Below are 14,431 nucleotides of genomic sequence, written 5' to 3'. Positions count from 1 at the left end.
TGTTGCATGAGTATGCAAAACCTTTCGGATGCAGTTTCTTTTTAAATTCTTAACCATGACACTTCCGAGTATGTAGACACACAGTTTGCCACCAAATTTTGTGGTCGGGCTTATCTTGAGCCGCCATTAAAGATGGCGGATAGGCCACGTCACGTTGATGCCATTATCTCTGTGATCCCTGGTCTGATCTACCTTACATACATACATACATTATCATTATAGACCATTATGCCTTTAAGCGTTCAGTCTGCAAGCCTCTGTGAATTTACTATCGTTGCCACAATCCTCTATTTGCAACTAGTGCTTTAGCCTCATTTAGTTCTAGACCTCTTTATCTTTAAATCGTTAGAAACTGAGTCTAACCATCGTCTCCCTCTACCCCTCTTACCCTCCATAACAGAGTCCATTATTCCCCTAGGTAACTTATCCTCCTCCATTCATCTCACGACTCCACCACCGAAGCCAGTTTATGAGTACAGCTTCATCCATCGAGTTCATTCCTAACTTAGCCTTTATCTCCTCGTTCCGAGTACCCTCCTGCCATTGTTCCCACTTGTTTGTGCCAGCAATCATTCTTGCTACTTTCATGTCTGTTACTTCTAACTTATGAATAAGATATCCTGAGTCCACCCAGCTTTCGCTCCCGTAAAGCAAAGTTGGTCTGAAAACAGACCAATGTAAAGATAGTTTCGCCTGGGAGGTGACTTCTTCTTACAGAACACTGTTGATCGCAACTGTGAGCTCACTGCATTAGCTTTACTACACCTTGATTCAATCTCACTATATTACCATCCTGAGAGAACACACAACCTAAATACTTAAAATTTTCTACCTGCTCTAGCTTTGTATCACCAATCTGACATTCAATTCTGTTGAATTTCTTACATACTGAAATCAATTTAGTCTTCGAGAGGCTAATTTTCATACCATACTCATTGCACCTATTTTCAGGTTCCAAGATATTAGATTGCAGGCTTTCGGCACAAACTGCCATTAAGACCAAGTCAACAGCATAGGCCAGACTGCTTACTACATTTCCACCTAACTGAATTCCTCCCTGCCATTTTATACCTTTCAGCAGATGATCTATGTAAACTACGAACAGCAAAGGTGAAAGATTACAGCCTTGTCTAACCCCTGTCAGTACCCTGAACCAAGAACTCATTCTACCATCAATTCGCACTGCTGCCCAATTATAAATGCCTTTGATTGATTTTAATAATCCACCCTTAATTCCATAGTCCCCCAGTATGGCGAACATATTTTCCCATGGTACCCTGTCATATGCTATCTCTAGATCTACGAAACATAAACACAACTGTCTATTCCTCTCATAACATTTTTCAGTTACCTGGTGCATACTGAAAATCTGATCCTGACAGACCCTCTGTTGTCTGAAACCACACTGGTTTTCATCCAACTTCCTCTCAACCACTGATCGTACCCTTCCTTCCAAGATGCCAGTGAATACTTTGCCTGCTATACTAATCAATTGAATAAATCGATAATTATTGCAATCCTTCCTGTTCCCTTGCTTATAGATAGGTGCAATTACTGCTTTTGTCCAATCTGAAGGTACCTTACCAAACACTCCATGTTAATCTTACTACTCTATGAAGCCATTCATCCCTGCCTTCCCACTATACTTCACCACTTCAGGTCTAATTTCATCTATTCCTGCTGCCTTATGACAATGGAGTTTATTTACTATCCTTTCCACTTCCTCAAGCGTAATTTCACCAACATCATTTTCATCCTCCCCATGAGGTTGGCTCTTCGCAACACCACCAGAATGATTTCCTTTTACATTGAGAAGATGTTCAAAATATTCCCTCCACCCCTCCAGCGATTCCCTGGGATCTATTATGAGTTCACCTGAATTACTCAAAACACTGTTCATTTCCTTTTTCCCTCCCTTCCTTTCTTTATTACTGTCCAGAAAGGTTTCCCTGCTGCTTGACCTAGCCTTTCTAGGTTATTACCAAAATCTTCCCATGACTGTTTTGGATTCAACAACTATTTGTTTCGCTCTATTTCTTTCATCTACGTACAATTCCCTGTCTGCATCAGCTCTTGTTTGGAGCCATTTCTGATAAGCCTTCTTTTTACATTTACAAGCTGCTCTCACTTCATCATCCCACCAAGATATTAGCTTTTTCCAGTCTTTACACACAGTCGTTCCTAGGCATTCCCTTACTGTTTCTACTGCAGCATCGCTGTATGCCACCCATTCACTTTCTATATCCTGGACCTGCTTACTGTCTACTGTTCGAAACTTCTCACTTATCATATCCATGTATTTCTGTCTAATTTCCTCGTCCTGGAGATTTTCTACCCTTATTCATTTGCAGACAGATTTCACTTTCGCTACCCTAGGCTAGTTCACTACAGATCAGATAGTGGTCTGTATCATCGAAAAATCCCTGAAAAACCCGTACATTCCTCACAGACTTCTTGAATTTGAAGTCGGTTAAGATATATAGTCTATTATGGATCTGGTACCCCTAGCCTCCCACGTGTATAGGTGAATAGCCTTATGCTTGAAGAATGTATTCGTAAATGCTAAACCCATATTAGCACAGAATTCCAGCAAACACTTCCCACTCCCATTCCCATTAGCTTCTATATCTTCCCCACATTTAACAATCACCCTGTCGTATCCTTCGGTTCTATTTCCAACTCTCACATTGAAAGTGCCCATTAGCACTATTCTATCCTTGCTATTCACCCTGACTACGATGTCACTCAATGCATTATAAAACTTGCCAACTTCATCCTCATTTGCACCCTCACATGTTGAATACACTGAGACAATTCTTGTCCTTATTCCTCCAACTGCCAAATCTACCCACATCATTTGCTCATTTACGTGCCTAACAGAAACTATGTTGCGTGAAATAGTATTACTGATAAACAGTCCTACCCCATACTTTGGCCTTCCCTTTTTAACACCCATCAAATACACTTTACAATCTCCTCTCTCTTGCTAGTTATCTCACCCTACCCGAATATCACTTACTCCTAGTACATCCACATGCATCCTCTTTGCTGACTCAGCCAGTTCTACTTTCTTTCTTCCAGAAGCCCCATTAATATTGATAGCTCCTCATCGAATTCCATTTCGTTCGCCTTCTTGATTTTTTAAAGGGCAATTTAACCCCACAGTGACGGGGAACATGTGAGTGCTGCTTTATCCAGTGGACAGAGGTTATTCAAACGTGAGCACTACGAGAATGCAGCTATCTCTTTAAAAATTCAGTTACAACAGTTTAGCTCAGATTATTTTCAAATGTTTACGTAGACTCAAAGAATGTGGTTTACATTAATTAATTTTATATTCACCTTTTACTGTATAGTAATAAAGAAGAAACCTTCCATATGTTGTACAGAATTAAAGTGGCGTTCTAGTATTTGCCTGAGTTGATTCACAATTAAATGAAAACTAGGGTAGTTGATGCCTCGGGAACTCTGCACAGTAGAACTGGGAACAACAGTTCAAAGATTCATTTAGCACAAATCCCAGGTTAATGGGATGATTAGTTCATGACAAAAGAGGGCATATATTTTGGAGTGTTTCATCGTCCATTACTTGGCCGCGCAAACTATGCCCTCCCATTCCTTATGTTATGCATTCACTCTCGCTTTGCTCAGTTCAGTCTGGTGTAGTGCTGTTATTGTCTGATTTATTAAAATGGAATTACTTCTCTTTCACTCAAACTGCCCCATGCCATCCTTCTGTGCCATGCAGTACCGTATTTCAAAGTGACCAAGTAATTACGAGTCGTAAGAGGTTTCAAGGGATTGAAAAGATTATCTACATGCTCTCAAATGGAAAGAGCACAGACTGTTTCAAATTATTTCAAAAGGAAAAATGAAACACTGGTTTACGCTGATTCATACATACAGGGAAGACAGAGATATACCATTTCCATCGCGACAACTGTAAAACTTTACGAGCTAGAACAAAATGCATGCATGGAGTTCAGCAGCATGCGGAGAAAAGGAGGTCTATACGATGTATGGTGGTCGGCACCAAGGGGTTAAAATACAAAAAAGGGTATTGCACTTTTCTTGATATCTTTTACCCTTTTCAATTTAAAGTGTAAAGTATGAAAGTATGAAATACTGATACAATTTTACATTTATACATTTTCATAACACTTAGTTAATTAGTTGGACATATTTTATTAACAAAGCTGTCATCATCGGAAAAGAAACTGACGAGCTGTTAATAAATATGAATGACTGGCAACATGGCTGGAGAAGAGTTCTTTAGATCAAATCTTTCGGTCATTTTACTGTGAAAAGGAATATACCCAGGGTCATTGCGTGTCAACAAAAATTGAACTGTCCAACTGTAAATGTGAAGATGTGTGAGGCAGATAATCTTCCTCAGAACATACCTAAGAAGTTGGAAGTAAAAGGCATGACTACAGAAAGGACGATATACCTGTTCAACATTTGAGAATACTGCAGAGCAGAAATGGGGTATTCATTGTGCCAACGGCCAGGTACATTAAGGCCACTGAACCTGGACCAAGTAGAGAGATGGATTGTGTTCGCAAAAGAACATTCCAGAAAAATATGCAATAATTCAGTTTTGTTGGTACAGGATACAATATAGATTAGTAATGTAAATCATTAGTTGGATATTGACTGTATGTAATTCTAGAATGACCGAGCTCGATAGCCGCAGTCGCTTAAGTGCGGCCAGTGTCCAGTATTCAGGAGATAGTAGGTTCAAACCCCACTGTCGGCAGCCCTGAAAATGGTTTTCCGTGGTTTCCCATTTTCACACCAGGCAAATGCTGGGGCTGTACCTTAATTAAGGCCACGGCCGCTTCCTTCCCACTCCTAGCCCTTCCCTGTCCCATCGTCGCCACAAGACCTATCTGTGTCGGTGAGACGTAAAGCAACTAGAAAAAAAAAAAAATTCTAGAACCATCTTTTAAAACATACATACATACATATTATTATTATTATTATTATTATTATTATTATTATTATTATTATTATTATTATTACCATTAGCATTACTACTATCATTATAATTATTGTATCCTATCTTATTTGTATATCTTAAGGCAGAACTTTTGCATATATGAGTGCCACAAGACAAACTTTCTTTTCCACTTTTTTCAAATTTTGAACATGTACACACATTTAAATTCTGGAAAATAAAACTCCAAAATATTAATGAAAATTATTTTAATATGCAAGGCTGATATTCTTTTATCCAGTAAAACAGCCAGATTTTCTTAAGTCCCTAATTATCAGAAGACTATATCCCATTTTCCAATCGATTTTCTGAAAATTGAATAAATTCTGTCTTACAAATTCAAATTTTTACATAAAGTGATCAATTTTTAAGCTAGAGACTTCTCGCAAATGTATCTACTGCCAAAATATAAAATAACCCAAAAATGCTATTTTCCAAATTAAAGTATGGTTTCCTGGAGAACATCCCATTTCATGAATTACTGTCAGGATAACCTACATTAAGAGTTTAGTTGCAATCAACACATGATATTAAAAATAGTTCCTGTATTTATTAATTAAAATGGAGATAGAGGTTTCCCAAATTAGACAATATATAGTAAGAGTAAATTACCTGTCTTTAAAGATGGATTTAATCCTGAAGGTCCTGGTACAGCACTGTCTCCACATTCCAGCCGTCTTAACTTCACACCTAAGCAAATTAAATTTAATTTAATGATAAATTACATGCATAAAAACTAGTTCAATGGCACAGTCAACTCGGGGAAAGAGGAAAAATAGAATTTAACATTTTACCAAAGGGGATCCTCAGCCCTTTCCCAAAAGATATGTGCTTTCTCTCAAAGGTAAAACATGTCATGGCAGAAAAAACAAAGGGCACAGACCGCACAGGAATCAACCATGGAATTAAAATGCAACCCTAACATTTGCCTAATGTGAAAATGGGAAACCTTGGAAAACCATCCTGAGGGCTGTCAACATTCGGGTTCGAAACCACTATCTTCTGAATGCAAGCTCACAGTTATACGTGACTAGAATGATGCAGCCAACTCACTCGTCATTGCTACGTGTGTATTTTCTTATGACTTTGTCACTGGGAATACTAACCCATATTCAAAATAAATATTTTGATTAACTGAAAATCTTACCAATTTTAATTAGGGTAGTTCTATAATAAATACATACATACATACATAGATACATACATACATACATACATACATACATATTGAACCCAACTGGTTCATGTCATTGGCATATGAATAAGATGTAATGAGAAAAATAATATTTGGGAAAGAAGAGTTCATACTGAAGCAAGAAGTATGTGGAAATCTGGCCTGCTGAATCATATCTTCAACGGTACACATGTAGAGGATTGGTGTATGTTGCATCATAGAGAGGGTAATGGAATTTTCCATTTGGTAGTAAGAGAAACTTGAGATTGAAATGAGACAGAGCTAATGAGATTTACTGGTGAAAATTTCAAACAGATGAGTCACAAGGCAGCATGCAAAGGAATAATTGGTATGGTAGCAGTAGTGCCAATGTGATAACACTGCGAAGAAAGACTCTTATAATTCCGTAAAAATTCAATTATATCCTGGCAGCTTGTGAAGTTAAATATGTGATCACCAGAGACAGGAAGTATGGTGCAATCAAGAAGGGGAACCCTTGACGTGTGTACTGTAGGCACACGGGCTGGATGACGCCACACGCTGACTAGGAGCTCACTTTGAATTTTGGAATTGAACGGGTCGGACGTGTTTTAAGATTGCCGCCAGAAAAACTTGGGAGTTAACATTGAGCAGGAATAATAACTTTAAACACTCAATACAAACTTACATCGCAGGGATTTTCCCATAAGGGAATTATTAATGGTTAATTGTCACAGATTAATATATAGCAGTGTGAAGTGCCGAGCTATCTGTTATGCAAGCAGCGTTAAATTTTATAAATAATGAAGTCGCAAGTCAAGTTAAAACTTGTAAATAATATTAAATAATAGATTCTGGTGGAGAATAGGCTAAAGAAACTGTTATGTGGATAGAATCTTGAGAGGGATTATTTTATTGTGTTTCTTTAAATTGTGTGGTTTTTATGTGAAGTTAAATATGTGATCACCAGAGACACAGTGTATTTCAGACTGTGCGGGACATGAGTTTACCAAATGTGTCGTAAATCAGATTGTTGTCGGGACAATGTACTTCAGAAGAAGAACCATGGAGGAGAGCCCGAAGGACTGTTATATTTCCAACGTCATGATGGAGTGAGCATCGCATCAATGGGCCGACCTGAAGGCTGAAATGGTGCATTGCTGAATCATGGACCAACATGGACAAGGATGAGTACATCTGATTTTATTTAATCTCACAGGACATGCACGCCTAGCTGCCTGAATAGTTTTATATATAATAATTTCTTGCATGTAATATTTAAATATGTTGGTTAATTATGTAGCAAAGGGTCAGCTAGGTTAGTATAGTTAATTTGTGGTACTAATGCCTCGGGGGTTTTTATTTCATATATATAATTCCTGTGTGTTAGTGCTAATTTGATCTTTGGAATACATTCTTGAGCATGTGTTGAAATAATCTTCTTACAGTGATATCAGCATGTGTTATGGCCGGTTTCTGGTACACCACAGTTACCCGTGAGTTACCTAAATGCGCTTACAACTTTAATTGCGCTGTTAACTTTAATGAGTTTCCGGAAACTTAAATCCAGATTTATAAGCTCTGGTAATAAACAGTGCAGTTATCATCATGTTTGGTATCTGTCGTCCTCCAATAGATGTCTCTACGCAAATGATTTTAGGGTTATTTTGGTAATATTTAGTTACTTTTACTAGCAGAAGTTTCCTACAATGAAAAATGGTTAGCAAATATGTACACAGTCATCTCAATCAATCTGATCAGCATGTAATAATCTCTCATAATATGAATATACAGTATGTACGATCAAATAATGCAAACGTTATATATATTTCCCGTTCTTTCTTATTCACAGTACGCAGTCATCGTCTAAATTGCACCTTGATCGTTGTCGTCAGTAAAATGATAAAAATACACTGCAATTTCCAAACAGATCACTTTTCACTGATCCAGAACACAACAAGCGTAAATGAAAAAATCCATAAATGAAAACGTGCAGCACACTTTGGAAACTATCATTCCGGAACTGAAGTTCTGCACTGATGGTGCGATATCCATTTGTTCCCGCTGCAACTGTTGCAGATTTTTTTTTTGTAGATTGCAAACAAACCGAAAACTCCTACTTAAAACACGCATATGTCGTTTTTCTCTTCAAGGATGCTGGATATGTACGGTAAGATAGCCGTTGCTTCAGTTTTTCGTCCGTATCTCGACGCTGAGTCTTACGTACAAAATGTTGCTTATTCCCGTTTGTATCTCTCTGGGAACTCACTCATTTATCATTTTTCTTTGACATGTAATTTCGCCTGATCATATGTCAAACCCTTCAAGAATTCCATTTTTTTCCCCCTTTTTTTTTTTCGGGCTTTCATGGCACAACTTGGAAAACATGGATTTCCAACAGCCAAAAGAAAATAGCCATATCACTCAGTTTTTTATCAGTACTGTAGTTCCCTAATGTACTCCTCGAACTGAGAATTTGTAGTTCATAATAACTGCAACGGACTAGTAATTTGAGATGTTTTACTTACATTGAGCACGCAACATGCATTGACAAAAATACTCTCGTAACTGCTGACGCGGGTGCATTGGTCACGGTGTCTTGCGGATCTCAGTGTCTTCCCTAATGTCTAATAACACATAATAATTACGCTGCCAGAGGTGAGTATCTTATTCACGTAAAACTTTTTACGACAAGATTTTAAAAAAAGCCTTTCTTGATATTATTTTCTTTTTTATTTGCTTCAGGTCCTAGTTTGAACCGAGAACAGTACCCTGGAAACACGGCGTCCGCCAATATTTTTCATCAAAAAGATCTTGTTATCTAATACTTAAAGAAAGCGGCTATGTTAGAGAAGACATATGTTTTATCACGTAAAATAGGAAGTTACGTCTTTTGACTGGTTGTGTTATTTTAATAACAGCCATTTTTAACCAATAAAAAATTGTTTCTTAATTCTTGCACTGGTTACTCTAATACTCAGTGAATGTTTAGCAAGTAAACCTTTTACACATATGTTCTTACAAAATTAAAAATTATGCTCTTGGACTTTTATGATAGTGAAACATTGGTTTTTGTCCACACATGGTTTAATGTTTTTAGATTCAGAGGACTTTTATCAAGAGGACGTATATTCATAGTTTTAAGACAGTTGGTGCTATTTTTTAAGTTTAAGTCATAGGTTAATGTTTATGGATCCCGTTTTTAATTAGGTCTTGCGAGTTCTGTAAAATTTGTATGTACTTTATGCATTGTTTATTGTAACTTTGTCTATGTATATTTTTCTTATTTTTGGCTGATGATGATGCACACCAGCATCGAAACCAGTACTGAGTATAATAAAATGTTATAATTTTTCTTATAACATTATATGGTATTGAATAGGTGGACCTCTCTTGTTTCCATTAGATGTGAAGTCCACTTGAGAATTTCAATCGACCCTAGCGAGCTAACCCCGACCTAGGGTGTGAAGTGTGTTGACACAGATAAGAAGATGACATAACCTACAGCTCCCTGCAAGATTTTAAATTAAGTCCAGGTGTTTTATGTTTACTAGGAGTCTATGAGACCTCACGTCACCGAGAATATAATAACATTAAAAAAGCAATGAAAAATCAATATTTATTATTCAGCAGGCTTATATTAAATGCATACTGGTACCTAAGATATTTATTATTTAATACAAATGTAAATATTCCATAATTTCAGGATGGGTGTTAACTAACTGTTGGTGGGACACATGAATCAAAGCCTGACGAAAGAGATCTTAACATTAATTCTACTGTACACAGAAAGGTCAATTTGAACCTGATGAAAATCCATTTGATTCGAGTTCTATTTTATTTGACGATGCATTTCCCGTATTGCAAGATACATCTACATTAGAGGCGTCATACTCCGAGAAGACTATAACCTAAACAGAATACAGGGACAGATGACACCATTTAAGTGGAATCAGTGACTAAAAGCCAGTGATAACGTGGAAGTAAATGTACTGACCAAAATAATGTCGACTCCAACACACCCAAGCACGTTAAAACTACAATGAATGACTGTAAATATATTATAACCAGTTCATTATCACGTACTAATGTTTACGAAACTAATATAAGACCTTGTACGAGTGGCGCCTCATAGCGGTATATGTTGGAATCAGTTCTAACATAGAGGTAACTACAGCACTAGCTGCAGTTACCAGTCGTTGCGCAGATAACTGTGAAGAAGCTGATAACTGTTGTTTCGGAAACTCATTTTAAATATATCACCATGTTAAGTTACTGATAACTACGCATCTACAGATAACTGTCATTCCAGAAACCGGCCATCAGTGTAATGTTTACGAAGACTAGATGACATTATGTACATTTAGTTTGTGGGAGCATGTTAGTTGTATGCATGCTGCAGGATTATTTTTGTTCTTTGAGAAAGATACATCAGTGTTGTGCTACGGACTCGAACCAGTGACTAACAGAGAATATTACAGTTTATATTTAAAGTCATCGTACACGGATAAGTGATTTGATTTAGGTCAAGACAGCGAGCGATCTGTGCTGTGAGGTAGTTCATGTTTTTCGACGTTTCTTTATTGAGTTTATTTTGTGATTTGTTGTGATACGATATATTTTAACAGTCAGAACATTCGTGAGAGGAAGAAAATAAGCGATAAATATGAGATGAGATATTCTGAAACTGATAATTGAAGGCAAGAGATTGTGTTTTCCTGATTATAGATTGTGAGGAATATTTTTGTTAATCCTGGTGAGATTTGAACCAGTGGATGTTGTGAGCCCAAGAGAGGCCAGATTATTGGGAATTTAAAGAAGACTGAATACGTACGTGCCTTTTCACGGAGATAGCATATGAAACGCTGACATATATGTTATACCAGAGATACTGTTGATGGATAAATGTTTACTCTCAAATTAAGAGTCTCCTTGTTGCTGTGTTTGAATGTGAAAGATTATATCCTGTTGAGATAGGGTCATTGAAGATTAATTATGATGTTATTTTATACAATTCCAATTAAGTAGAACAACAGCAAAAGGTTATTTGAATATTTAACGTCATCTGAATATCACTTTGGTTAGAAGTTACGGTACTTCAGGTATACTGTAATTGGATGTCTTGAGGGACATCGCTTCGATTCTCGACTGGGTCAATGGACCTGGGGTTTTCACTGATGGTTGGCATCCTGGATTTATTCGTTGATACGTGTGACTTATATTTCTTATATGCGTACTTGGCAACGCAAATTCTGTTTTATGGTTTTTGTGATTTATTGATTGTGGACTCAGTTCCATATAGTGGCCATGTTTTTGAGGCAGGGGTTCCATTCCCACTGCAGTAAAGCCAGTGTAGTTGTAAGTTCTTGGGGGATTTGTGTTTGTTTATATTCCGAAAGGCCCTTTGCTACAGATTTATTATTAGGGTCATTTATTAACGTATAATTTCCATGTTGGTGGAATCTAGTAAAGAGACAGCTGTTTGTGAGATTGAAATTTTTGGATTGGATTTACTCATGTCAGTAAATCCTGACATGAGGATTTACTGAAACAACAAACAAATAAAAATACTTGTTCAGTCCGTGTCTGGTTTGTGGTAGTAATTGTAGAGATGATTCAGCAAAAAGTTATTATTTAATAAATTTGATGATTTAATAAATTTAATAAACTTAATGTTTTAATTGATTTGATTTAATAAATGATGTCAGTAATTTAATAATAATGAAACCCAATAAGAGGTAAATAAAATAATATGTAATGATTTATGTTGGTAAAGTTTTTGTTATAACCAAGCCGTAAAGATGGGTCCTAAAATTATATAAATGAAGTTTCAACCACTCGATATGTATTTTTCTTAGGAGTTTGAGATTAAGAGAGAGTGTTTTATGTCAGAGATTTAATGAATGGAATTAAATTTTAAATAAACAGACTTAATAAATTTAATAAATGAAGCATTTGTGCTTATCGAAAAATGATACTCGGGAGATATAACCGATATTTGTAATATCCCTATGAGTTATTAATGGGTTTCATGATGATGATGATGATGATGATGCTTGTTGTTTTAAGGGGCCTAACATGGAAGGTCATCGGCCCAATGGGTTTCAGTTAACCTTGCGAGTTTTGATTAATTATTTTTTTTAAAACTGTTGTTCATTTCTTTTTCTTTGCCAGCCAAAGCTTAAAATATTTTTTTTTGCAAAAATTTCTCATTCAAAATCTTTTTCTAACTCTTTTATCCTTCCTGCTTATTAATTTACATATTTTTATTTTTATTCGAAATATCCCCGGGGATCACCCATATATGACCCTAGGATTAATAGCTGGCGCCCAACTTATAGGCTGGAAGGTTAGAAAAAAACACACACACACACAAAAGATCCATTGCAAGAGTATGCCAAGTATTTGTTTGCAGTGGATTGCACTCACTGAAGTGCTACCATCTCAGCTGCAGTTGTACATCATAGGATATAAACTTTATGGTTTTGATCCATGTTGAACTGTGATCACAATAGTAACTAACTTATGGCATAATGGTGCATCTTTTCAATGCTATATTATGCAATGTTTACATTAAATTTCTAATCTAGAAACTAGTTTCGGCCTTGGCTGGCCATCATCAGCCTTAATGCAAAAATATATCATTTTTATTTTGCATCTTTTTTGCATTTTGTGCTATTTTTCCATTTTAAGAGCATTTTTTAAGTTCGGCAGATTTTTTTGTCATGTTTAGAGAAATCGGCCTTTCAAGGTCATTTTTTTCCAATTTAGTCATGTCACAGCTTTATATGAGGGAGTTAAGTCTCTCAGAGTTAGGAACAAGCTAGTAGCTCATACAAGATAATTTAAAATATTGAAATAAAATATTTCAGTATTGCTACTAGAAGTAAAAAATATATCTTGGATGCAGAAGGTTATGGGGGTAGGTATACAGATGCTCTTGTTTTCTGTCGCAAACCAGTTATTAGCAGAATGGAATGTACCTGCTCAGTTGACCAAGGTCAGCTGTGGTGGGGTAGAAAGGGGAAGGGGTGGATATTCTTGTCTCAGTTCCGCATAGTTCACGGCGAGAGATATTAGTTCTTTGCCGCTTTCAAAATGCCTAAAATAAAACCAAGTGTGTCAGTGCATTTAAAACAATTAGTATCTGAATTTGGTGATAATGTGTTTTCTACCAATGGAAGCATATTGTTTTGCAAACTATGTGGAACTAAAGTAGCTGCTGAAAGAAGATTTACTGTAACACAACATATCGGTCGTGATAAACACATTCGTGCTCTTCAGCGTATTTCAAATAAACCTGCAACTCAGCGCTTACTGCCTTCAGTTGCTTCGACTTCTGGCAAGTCCTCACAAATCAGTAAAGAATTGTGTGATGTTTTCGTATCTGCAAACATTCCGCTGTATAAACTCAACAGCCCGAAATTACGTGGATTTTTGTAAAAATATACGAATCAAGAAATACCAGACGAATCAACTTTACGTAAGAATTATTTGCCGCAGTGTTACGAAGACACATTAAACAAAATAAGATCTGAAACTTGCAATGAAAAGATATGGGTGTCAATCGACGAAACTTCAGATGCTATGGGGCGTTATATAGCCAACGTTGTGATTGGAACTTTAAGAGGTGCATACACCAGGTGAAATATTTTTATAGACTACCTAAGTGTTAGAAAAGACCAATTATTCTACAATATCAAAACTGTTTTGATAGTGCTATGTTTCTCCTGCGGCCTGGGGGCATCAAACATGATGATGTACTTTTATTTTTAACTGATGCTGCACCATATATAGTACGAGCAGCTAATTCATTGAAGGCACTCTATTCTAAAATGGTCCATGTTACATGCCTTGCCCATGGACTGCACAGTTTGTGAAGAAGTAAGGGCTCTTTACCCCAGTGTAGACAGGCTTATGGCAAATGTTAAATTTTCTTAAAAGCACCCTCGCGAGTCGCAAGTTTCAGAGCTGAAGCTCCAGACATTGCCTTACCTCCACAACCTATCATAACACACTGAGGCAAGTGGTTAAACACGTGTATGTATTATTGAAAAACTTCTAGTGAAGGAAATAACGCAGAATTTTGACAGTGAAGAAGCTGCAGCAATAAAAATTGCCCAAGACATGCTATCTAAACCAAACAATGAAGGTAGTTTGGTATTCATGAAATCAAATTTCGCCTTATTGACAGCAACAACCACATCGTTGGAGAAAATGGGTGAAGAAATGGTTGATTACATTTCCTTAATCAACCGGGCGGAAACTAGTCTTAACAA

At 36.7% G+C, this 14,431-nt stretch overlaps 1 protein-coding gene across 1 annotated transcript in view; it reads right to left on the bottom strand.

Annotated features, from left to right (window-relative positions):
* LOC136866725 (uncharacterized) overlaps nt 1–14,431 on the bottom strand; it is a 270,182-nt gene that overhangs the window by 54,232 nt on the left and 201,519 nt on the right. Inside the window, exon 9 of the mRNA XM_068226823.1 lies at nt 5,612–5,689. Coding sequence (XP_068082924.1) covers nt 5,612–5,689 — 78 coding nt within the window. The remainder of the gene's footprint in view (nt 1–5,611; nt 5,690–14,431) is intronic.

This window comes from Anabrus simplex, chromosome 3 (assembly GCF_040414725.1).
Source record: "Anabrus simplex isolate iqAnaSimp1 chromosome 3, ASM4041472v1, whole genome shotgun sequence".
NCBI lineage: Eukaryota > Metazoa > Arthropoda > Insecta > Orthoptera > Tettigoniidae > Anabrus > Anabrus simplex.
Note: the sequence above shows the minus strand (reverse complement) of the source record. Positions and strands in the feature narration are given on the sequence as shown.